The sequence below is a fragment of the Charadrius vociferus genome, unplaced genomic scaffold (genome assembly GCF_000708025.1).
Source record: "Charadrius vociferus isolate BGI_N301 unplaced genomic scaffold, ASM70802v2 scaffold23, whole genome shotgun sequence".
Taxonomy (NCBI): Eukaryota; Metazoa; Chordata; class Aves; order Charadriiformes; family Charadriidae; genus Charadrius; species Charadrius vociferus.
In genome coordinates this window covers 1,622,859-1,633,278 of record NW_009647676.1, presented here as the reverse complement: position 1 = coordinate 1,633,278, position 10,420 = coordinate 1,622,859, and the positions used below count along the sequence as shown (strand labels likewise).

At 37.7% G+C, this 10,420-nt stretch overlaps 1 protein-coding gene across 1 annotated transcript; it reads right to left on the bottom strand.

Moving 5' to 3' along the window:
• Window positions 1-3,676: 3,676 nt before the first annotated feature.
• On the bottom strand, window positions 3,677-10,204 carry LOC104282986 (chromosome unknown open reading frame, human C8orf22). Its single transcript, XM_009881124.1, has 4 exons — window positions 10,150-10,204; window positions 9,064-9,153; window positions 8,873-8,972; window positions 3,677-3,725 (listed from the first exon to the last, which is right to left on the bottom strand). Exons 1-4 carry the CDS (start codon window positions 10,202-10,204, stop codon window positions 3,677-3,679), a joined length of 294 nt encoding a protein of 97 aa, XP_009879426.1.
• Between the last annotated feature and the right edge of the window lie 216 nt (window positions 10,205-10,420).

Sequence of the window (10,420 nt, the reverse complement as noted above, 5' to 3'; positions counted from 1 at the left end):
AGCTAAAAAAATACCAACATCACCTTCTGGGCCTCCATTTACCCAAGAATTTTCAGCTCATTAGAGATTTCAGTCCCTACAGATGAAGAGTTTCTCAGGTTAAAAGAAAAAGAAAAAAATAAAAAGCTTCGATCTTTTACTGTAAAATGGTGGACAACCTCTGCTAGTTCTGTGACAAAAAATTTGTCATGCTAGGTCCAGACCCCAGATAAGCCTGCAGATTTTCTTTCTGATAAACTGCAGCAGCCAGTGAGAGTTTGCCTTATTTATCCTCCTTACCTCCTCTCAGCCTGCCCATTTGACGACTCTGCTCTAAGTGCAGACATCACTGCTTGTGTTGTTTAGAATCACAGAAACATTTCAGTTGGAAAAGACCTGTAAGATCATCGAGTCCAACCATTTAATGAAAGGAAGGGAGAATCAAGGCACTATACGCAATTTACTACAGCAGTTAGAGCTGCTTTGTCGGAGATTAGTGAAATGCTTCCTCTGCCTGAATTGCAGGTTAATGTTAAATTCAGCTCATTCCTCAGACTACATCTCCTTGTAGCAGTCATTATTACAGTCAGTCAAAATGTTTTGACATATTTTTTTTCTGTTCTTTCACTGAAATACTACAGGTTTTTAAAAAGATATGTTTGCCCCAAAATTCACAACATTTTGAATTTAATACACACCTGGAGTACGTTTCAAGGAGTTTTTGCTTGGCTGCAGCCCATCACCATTTTCCCCATAAAGACTTAATCCACTTTAATATAACATGTGCATAAAACTGGGGGAGGGGGAGCAACAGAAGCAATTCCTGAGAAGACCAGCCCATAAAAGAGGTCTTAAACAAAACTCCCGCCAGCCATCACAGGAAAATATCCTGTCAATATATTTCAGACATGTTATTTTTCAGCCAAAAAGTCAAGGTTATATTGAGGTAAAGACTATTTTACAGTGAGGCTGTGGATTCTTTCAATCTATTTTCCTTACTTGTGAGTCAGCTCAATATAAATAATACCAGTGCCTGGTATTTCTGAGCTTCTGATATGGTTTAGATTATTTCTTGGCCACAGCAAAATATTATCCTTTTTTTTTTAAACCAGAGACGGAAAGACGTATGTCCTGGAGCCAGGCTGACCCATTCTAGGATTAAAGGTGCTGCTGTTTGCCCTGGCAGTCCTTTCAATATAATTTCTGTATTATTCCTGTGTAGGTGCTAAAAGATTGTTTTGGGGTTTTTTAAGTAGTGCAGAGAGAGACTGAGAGAGAAGAGAGTGAGTGAATAAGCATTGACGTACACTTAATCTCTATGATGCTTTGAGCCATAGCAATTCCTATCTATACTTATCATTAGGATTTTAGGTAGGTGGAAATGAGTATCACAACTGTTCACTTTGTGACCTTTTTACTTTTTTACTTCAAATCCACCATCAATGAATTTAAATTTATTTATTATGAAACGCACTTTCGATCTCAGTGGATTTCAGTATTAGGTGATATTGAAGAAGTACCGTCTTCAGTTTAAATAAATTTCAAGTGACACTCCTGTTTGGGGCTGAACAAATGCTATGAGCGTGAGCAAGTTAAATGTATAGAGGATATAGGATTTGATTGATATTATACACAAATAGGCCTATTCTCAGTTGAGGAATATTTTGGCCAACAAATTGTAGTCCTTACTCAGGACAAGTCTTCCTTTGAAATATATACTAAATACTGTGGTTTCTTTAAGTCCACAAAGAAGTGAAAGGACATCCTTTTTCAGAATTAGTTAAAAAGGCCTCATATAACATTATAATACCTAGCAGTTGACAACTTTCAAGATTGATGTCCAACGCTATGTTGTAAAAATGCAGAATAAAAATTATAGAATCATAGAATCATAGAATGGTTTAGGTTGGAAAGGACCTTGAAGATCATCGAGTTCCACCCCCCCTGCCATAGGCAGGGACACCTCCCACTAGACCAGGTTGCCCAAGGCCATGTCCAGCCTGGCCTTGAACACCTCCAGGGATGGGGCCTCAACAACCTCTCTGGGCAACCTGTTTCAGTGCCTCGCCACCCTTAAAGTGAAAAACTTCTTCCTAATGTTTAATCTAAACCTGCCCTCTTCCAGTTTATATCCATTCCCCCTCATCCTATCACTACATGCCCTTGTAAAAAGTCTCCCCAGCTCTCCTGTAGGCCCCCTTTAGGTACTGGAAGGCTGCAATAAGATCTCCCCGGAGCCTTCTCTTCTCCAGGCTGAACAGCCCCAACTCTCTCAGCCTCTCCTCATAGGAGAGGTGCTCCAGCCCTCGGATCATCCTCGTGGCTCTCCTCTGGACACGCTCCGAGAGAATTACAGTCTGAGTACGTTTATCTCAGAAGGTCTGAGCTGACCTGCTTAGCCACTGGAGTTCTGGTTTAATGGTGTGTAGGTGTTTAAAAAGTGTTTACACCAGAAAGCTGCCCCCTCCAGTAGCACTCCTGGTACATTCACAGTACGGTGACAGATAAACAGAGAACAAACAACTCCCCCACTAAATACATTAAGCAATAATAGCATAAGATTAATGTAGGACAATAATTATGACAACCAGGAAAAATAAGTAGTGAGAGTAACAATCTGTTTGCTTAATGCATTTTAGCTTGTCATTCTTTTGCAATGAAATTAGAAAGAAATACAAAGCAACTAATGCTTCACCTTGAAAAAAAATGTTTCTGGAAATCACAGAATGAGAACAGGGAGGGTTTTTTTGCTCGAGTGTTTTGATTTTTTTCCCCAAATTGATTGTGTATTTTTAAGGTAAACATTTTATTGTGACAGAATGTGAAGGGATTACTACATACAACATACATTTACCTTGCCTTTTACGTTCAAGACTTCATTCAATCTGCTATTGCCATGGGGAAATTGTTTAGCCACTAACACATCCCGTCAGTGAGATTCAATAGAAATTCTAGATTTCACCTAGACTTAAACATATGGTGGGTCTGAACTAGAGTCATGACAGCATTAAATTAACCTGGTTAAAATATGATGGGAAAATATTTATTCAAAGGAAGTTATTTCATTATGTATTTTACCCTAGTATTATCCTTTCACTTCTACACTATTATGAAACAGCAAAACTGATAATTTAGAGGTTCTTAGAAGGATAGATTATATCTAAAATAGGTTTATTGTGAGAACCTATTATAGGTTCCAAAATTTTCTTCAAAATTTAAAGTGTTTTTTTTTGAGATGAAGATGCTACCCTATATGTAATTTGACACCAGAACTAAACACACAAAATTTCACAGCATGTCATCAAAGAGAGGACTGAAAATTATTTTAAAATTAAATTTTAAAAAAGTGTGAATTGGTGTGCCATTTCATATAAGTAATTAGTAGCAATGGATAGAATCCTTTAAAATATTAATATTTGAGATATTAAGGAATCTATTCATTAAATTCCATTTTCAAGTGAATTGAGTTAAAATATGAGGTTTAGGTTCCAAGATTTCAAACTGGCCAGCATTTTTATGCCATCCCAAAACTGCACCCTTATCTTTTTCCTTTTCACTTGGCTTACTTAGAAATAGTCTGTATGTCCTCACCTAATCTGAAATAAGTAAACTACAGAGTGGGAAACATACTCTGAGAGCCTGGCTTCTAGCTTTCACTCACAGAAGTAAAAAGCATCTCTCCAATTGCTTCTTCCACCTATTGATCCGCTTCTATTGTGCTGAAATACTTCTTGAAGTCCGTGTAGCTGGGGATTAAACAAAATGATACAAGCCCTTCGGAAATCACTGTCAAGATCCTCGAAGAGGAGGTGGAATCAGCAGTTTAAAATTTTTTCCTTATTATTTGAATCATGCATTCCTGTCTAACCCTTGAACTGCTGTTCACAGAGAAATTCAAGTTGGCGGCAACGGGTAAGAAAGATCTTTAAAGGTGAGTGTGATCAACCATCGAAATTTTACTGAGGTGTTTTACAGACTCTCTATCACTGACTACTTCAAAGTAAGGATGAGACTGGTTTTCATTTGTTGCAAAAAGAGCAACAGAAAAAAAACAAACCCAGAAACAAACAAAAAAAACCCACCACCAAACCAAACCCTGAATAATGTCTTTTAAAAAAGATATTCCCAGTATTGATAAGAATATTGATGGAAATTGACAACCCCAGCCTGTCCAGGAGATGATCCCAGTAGGGTGACTGATGTCCAGCCAGTCGTGTCAGTCCTCTTCTGTTACAGTAGAGGCTGTACCTCAGTGTACCTCAAAAACTGGCAAAACAGGAGGAAATGTAGCGGCTGACACAACTAAGAAAAGCAATAACTTTTTGAGTGTACAAGACCTTTTTTTTTCCTCTTATGAATTGATCTAACAAAAATACTATATCCATGTCCAGATCATGTCCTGTCATTGTGACTACAAGCACTTTTATAATTCTGTTTTTGAGAAAAAGTCAATACAGTGTCTCTGAACATAAGATTGAGAATTGTAACTGGGAGCTGAATCTTCTCTTTTGGCATAGGCTTGGGAAACAGTGATTTCTTTCTCTACAGTTTGAGAGAGACAGAAGTGGAAAAAAGGAAAAAAGACGTTTTTCCCCTGACTTCCTCCCAATATACTGGCCTGATTCTCTTCCCTATTAGCGATAGCCTCTTTCTATCACAAAGACCAATCTTCCAGTGATTACATGCAGTATATTTCACATCTGCTACTGCCACAACAGTTTAAAATGGAGTGCATGACAACAGAAATCTGACAGAATCCCTCCGTCACTGAAGAGTCAGCCAGGACACCAAACGCAGTCATGGTTAAAATTTTCAGAGTCACCAGCTGTAAGTGCAATAATCCAAGAAATGTTTTGCAAACATTAATCCTGATAGAAATGGATGAATTAACTCTGCTTCTCTGCAAAAGAGTTAAGAAGTGACACTAAAAGAGGGTCTGCTTTCAAGAAGAAATAATGCATTGTTAGTTAAAATAATGAAAAAAAGAGGGATTTGTGCATATTTTAAAATATCAGAATGTTGTAATATCACAAGCAGAAGTGACCCCTCCAAAGAAGTTACAAAGGAATGCTAAAGCACATTATTTTTGGGAGTCTTAATCACTGCATATATTAGAAAAATATTTACTTGTTCCTAACAATTCAAACTGAGTTTGATTTGCTGTTCATTCTTACGCTGAAAACCTGTTTCTTAAATGGGTTCATTTATCACTCTTGCTTCTGCAGAAAATGCTACTAAACCAAAAATACCCATTCATAGCAATAGCTGTAGTCTTTACAGTTGAATCTTACTGTTGGTCATCCACAATACGTAATATTGCTTACCTCACATGCAGACAAGAAAATCCTTGGAAAGAAATGCAACATTATGGTATTTCTTCAAAATGATAAAAAATGGGAGGGGGGAAATGACGGCATGGTAATGAAATTCTCTCTCTTTAGAGAGAGAGAGCACATTTATGTGCTTAACATGAAGATTTCAACCTTCTTGAACCAAAACAAATGATCTAAGATTTGTCTTTCATTTTGACTCCTAAAATGGGGTATTATTAGGACCAGTAGACTGACTTCAGTTTTCCTTTTAGGAAAAACATGGAAGCCCATTATTGAGTATCACTGCTATATGTGCATTTATGCAGAAAGAAGTCTTTTCAAGTCCATTTCTCCATTACTCATTTGGTGATGACAGTTGGATCTCACTTAGTACTTAAATGCTGGCACAAGTCCTGATCCTGATACTCTTTTTTTCCTCCAGATAGATAACAAAGATTAACTTAATCAAAATTGATCTCTACCTATAGTCTTTCTGTCAGGAAAAAACATTTTTTTTTCCAACTACAGTTAATCTTTGATCAAACATTTGTACCTGTCTTACCCACACAAGTATTAAAACCATATTATTTTCCTGTTTTTCTTATTCTAAGCTGCATTTAAGCTATAAAATATAGTTTCCCCTTCATATTTCTCTCAGCTTCTCTTTAAATCATTTAAATTTTGGCTTTTTCCCCCCACAAAGTTACATTATATTGACATTTAATTCAGGAAAACTGACATTTCCTTATTACCATGACATAACAAAATGCAGCTCTTTCTTTGATAGCAAGCATTTTAATGTCCCATTTATCCATATCCTCTCAGGAGTTTTTCATAGCAACATTAGATGTTATTTAACAGAGCTGATTCATTGTAGGCCAACTATATTTTGAAGAACTGGCACAAGTAACTGCGAGTTGGTGGTGATACTGCTCCAATGCTGAGCTGATCACAGTAAAATATGATGGGGAGGGTGCGAGAGCACCTCTCCAGAACAGAGTTTTCTGTCACCATGTTGCCATTACAAAAGCAATTAGTTCATCAAGCCTAAGCAGATGAATGAAAACAATATGCAGACTCCCTCTTCTCTTGTTCTTCCAGCCTTCCCACCTCAAAAACAAAAAAAAGGGGAGGGGTGGGGATATGACAGCTTATCAGCTCTTTCAGCATGTTCTGCACCTCACTTTCTGACTATATAAGGACAGAAGCAGCTTAAGCTCAGAACACAGTATAGAAGTTCATCGCTGTACTTCTCCATAGTGTTTCTGAATCACACATTTCTCATCTACGCCACAACATTTCTTTCTTCCGTGGCTTCAGGCGTCTTCAAAGAGAGACATAATCACCTCCTTGCAACTAGAAAGTCTGTCTTTTTCCCCCCTTCCTTTCCAAGAAAGGGAGGAAGTGTTCAGGTCTTTTTCCTAGCTTACATTCCACTATTCCTTTTTCACCTCACATCACACTTTAAAGTGACAAAAGGAAGAATGTGACACAACACCCCCCAAAGACTTCTGTGAGAATTTTAAATTTTACTAATACTTCACAGAAAAAAAAAAAAACCAAAAACCACCACCCACACCACAAGCAACACTGAACACCAGTTTGTTACTGAAGGCCAGAAATAAGTTAGACCAAATACTGATTAAGTCTTTTATTAATAAAAATCTTAGTATAAAAAAATAGAATAGTTCATTCTGTACACTAGGGAAAGGACAAAGACAAAACTACACAATAGTACTAAAGTAAGATACATAACAACTCAATTTAAAGATTCCTGAAAAACTGTTTTCAGAACTGTGTTCTTTTCTGTTGTCACATCATGCATTTATTGTCTCCACCAAAAGATAGTCTCCACCAACAGTGTCTCGTGCCACCACTTATTGTCTCTTCCTAAAGCAGCCACTTGATACACTTTGGAGTTACACATAACCATGACAACTATTAACATATAATGAAAAGTGTTGGCTACATTCATATTTGCTATTAGTTCATCCAGTGATGGACAAAGGTCAGGTAGCTTTAGTGATCATACATCAAGAAGTTGCATAGATAATTTACAGAAATTATATTATCCAGCCAAATACTTGTTACTTTCTATGACCTCTGACGCATTTCAGTCATATGCGTTAGAATAAACAATCTGATGTACTGCTCTGCAATGCCAAATGCAGACCAAATGAAGCTATGTTACAGGATCTTTCAAGAACATGAATCATGACAAAGGTAGACTGGGTTAATAACATTAATGTAATTACTTGGAATTGAACACTTTGCCAGATTTAACACATAACTGAGCTGACAGCAGAGGATGTTGATGGGATTAGTCACCTAAGAACAAGCAGCTCTTTAAGCTACAGCAAAGCAGGTGAGAGTAATCTAAAACAGAGCTGGGAGTATCAACTCTGATTAAGGTTGCTCTTCTGCTTGGAAGATGTCAGAGTCCATTAGCAATACTGGTTTCTTATCTATTTCTTCTATTCTGTTCTCAAATACCAACTTGCATAGATATGAATGAAAGTTGTACCTGGGTATTTGAGGTTGGGATCTATGAACCTGCTTGAACAAAGAGACCAAACTAATTACTGTTTCTTTGTGTAATTGGGCTTTCTAAAAGCAAAGCTATTCACAAGCATTCTTGTAAACTTATTCCCCATAACTGGTACACAAATACTTGATAGAAAACATGTACCATATAACAGCCCTACTCTGGGCTATGTATATATATATATATGTATGAGTCTTGTTTACATCAGTGTGACTGCACATAGAGCTAATATCTTAAAAGGTAAAATTTAACAGTATCACCCATTGCAAAGTCATTCAATACACAGACTTCACCTAAACCTACAGTATCTTACTTTTACTGTCATTTTTCTCTAACTATCCAAGTAAATCATCAGGATATTTAATCCTGGTAATTTGAGAGACATCTCAAATTATAGCAACTCTAATGAACAAGGTAGGCATGTCCATTAAGCAATATCATTTAAGCTACTGACAAACATTTTGAAAATAGACTGCTCTGCTCTCCTACAGGATTTTTTCTTCTTGCAGCTGAACCCAGACGTTAGGAAGATCCCAAGCCTCTTGGAAAAACAAGTTTGTACGTAGTATCTCAGTCAGTAAAGCCAGCATGCTGTCCTATTCAACTGTTAGTACTGCAGAAATATATATAAAAAGGTTATGTAGAATTATCATTATATTCTCCTCAAAGATATTAATTTTTTTTGCTTATTTTTGAATACATTCATACCAGCTTTTTAACACAAAGTAAAATGGGTAAACTGCATAAATAGGTATGCAAGTGCTATAGGTAGAGGATTAAGTAAATATCTCTATAAATGTAGAAGAGTAATAGTCATTAACACCTGCTTAATGTGAAGTAGCATGAGTTCATTTATTAAAATGCAAACATGGGAAGCTTCTATAGCTACGGCCTTGCAGTATCTTTTATTTAAATCACCAAAATAGCACCACACCCCCAGATTGTTAATAAAAAGGCATAATCACCTGAAACACTTTTACCAAAAGGAAAATGGAATGAGTAAGTTAATCACCATCATTGTGAAAACAGGACTCACCTGCTCGCTGATAGTGTTTTTCTGCCAACTGTTGGTGGAGATGGTTCACTATGGAAAAAGCTTTTTATCCACCAACATTTATCAACTAACTCAGGTAACCCTGCCAAAGAAGAAAAAGCACACATCGTTAGACACTGGCTGAATAACAGACAGGCAAAACTAGAAAACTGTTTGAAAGAAGGGAACAATACCATGAAACGCTTTGTCCTGGTCTGTAACATTCACAGCATCCGAACAGCAGGAGGAGCTGGAAGAAACACTGGATTCTGAGTTCTGTCTTGCTGTTTGGGGAAAAAAAAAAAAAAAAAAAAAAAAAAAAAAAAAAAAAAAAAGAGACATACATAATGAAAAAATGCTTCAAGAGAGTACACTATTTCTATGCCAAGAGTTTTTCAGACCTGCTGCTATCTTGAAAAAAACAAAACACCAGACAACAACAATCTAAAAGATAAGTTTGCTTAGATACAGAGTAAAACTTCTTTTTATATTCTACTGTATTAGAATGGTGTATATAATAAAAACTTTTGTATAAGTTGTTCTCTCAGGCTACTTACTCTTCACTTAAAATCATACCAAGATCAGTTTGCATAACTTTCACTGAAATCAGTGACAAATCTTACGATCATGTACACACTGCTATCAAAACAAATGAGTTGAATATTCAAGTCCAAAACAACCTAGTTGTTATACTTCCCATTGTGATACAACTAAATACTATACTCACACTACACTGCCCATCCAGTACAAAGGGACCCTAATACACCAGATGTGATTTCAAACTAGTGACTATTTCACACTTTTAGAAACAAAAACGTGAGTTAATTTTATGTTCTAAGCCTGCAAAGTAAATACAAAGTAGAGCTAGAAGCCAGGACTTGCTAGGCTAACACTTTTCTTTGTCATGTTTCAGAATTAAAAAAAAAAAAAAAAGGATATTACATATCCCTAATGAACAATTCAAAATAAGAAAAAGAAAAAAAAAAGCAGATGAATAACCAGAAGCAGATGCTCATTAAAACTGAAGTTCCTTGATATAATGAAAAAGTCTCCGAGCAATTAAAAACTACCAGGCACAGACTCCCTTTTGCCTCCAGCTCATCCGGAATTCACCTGAAACACTTTGACTTTTCCCCATGAGCAGTAACAATCCGGACACGGGCTCGGGGGAGCTTCTGCCTCCCTCCTCCAGAGGAGCCTCCCCCGGCTGGGAAAGACGGGGGAAGGGAAGGGAGGGCAACGACACACGAGGCAGCTCCCGGTTCCCCCCAAGTACTTACTTCGGTAGTACTGGTTCTTGGCCAGGAGGCAGCCGGCGGAGGGAACCGAGGCCATGGCAGCGGTGCGAAGGGGAAACAGCCTCTCTCCGGGAAGAGCCTGGCAAGGGGGAACGATGCGCTTTGCCGGGGGGAAGAGACCCCCGGTAGCGGTGAAGGAGGGCGACCTGCAGCCCCCGGCACCCCCGCTCCCCGCCCCGGCGACTCACCTGCGGTGCTGAAGGGAAGCAGCCGTCGGGAAGGAGGAATAGAGGGATGAGACCGCGTCCCCGTC

What these genes read in the sequence shown, in the direction of transcription:
- LOC104282986 (XM_009881124.1), bottom strand. Translation starts at nt 10,204, where the DNA reads ATGGCCTCGGTTCCCTCCGCCGGCTGCCTCCTGGCCAAGAACCAGTAC. An exon ending in CAAGAACCAGTACTACCGAA is followed by an intron (nt 9,154 to 10,149) that starts GTAAGTACTTGG and finishes TTCCCCAAACAG; the next exon opens with CAAGACAGAACTCAGAATCC. An exon ending in CCAGGACAAAGCGTTTCATG is followed by an intron (nt 8,973 to 9,063) that starts GTATTGTTCCCT and finishes CTTCTTTGGCAG; the next exon opens with GGTTACCTGAGTTAGTTGAT.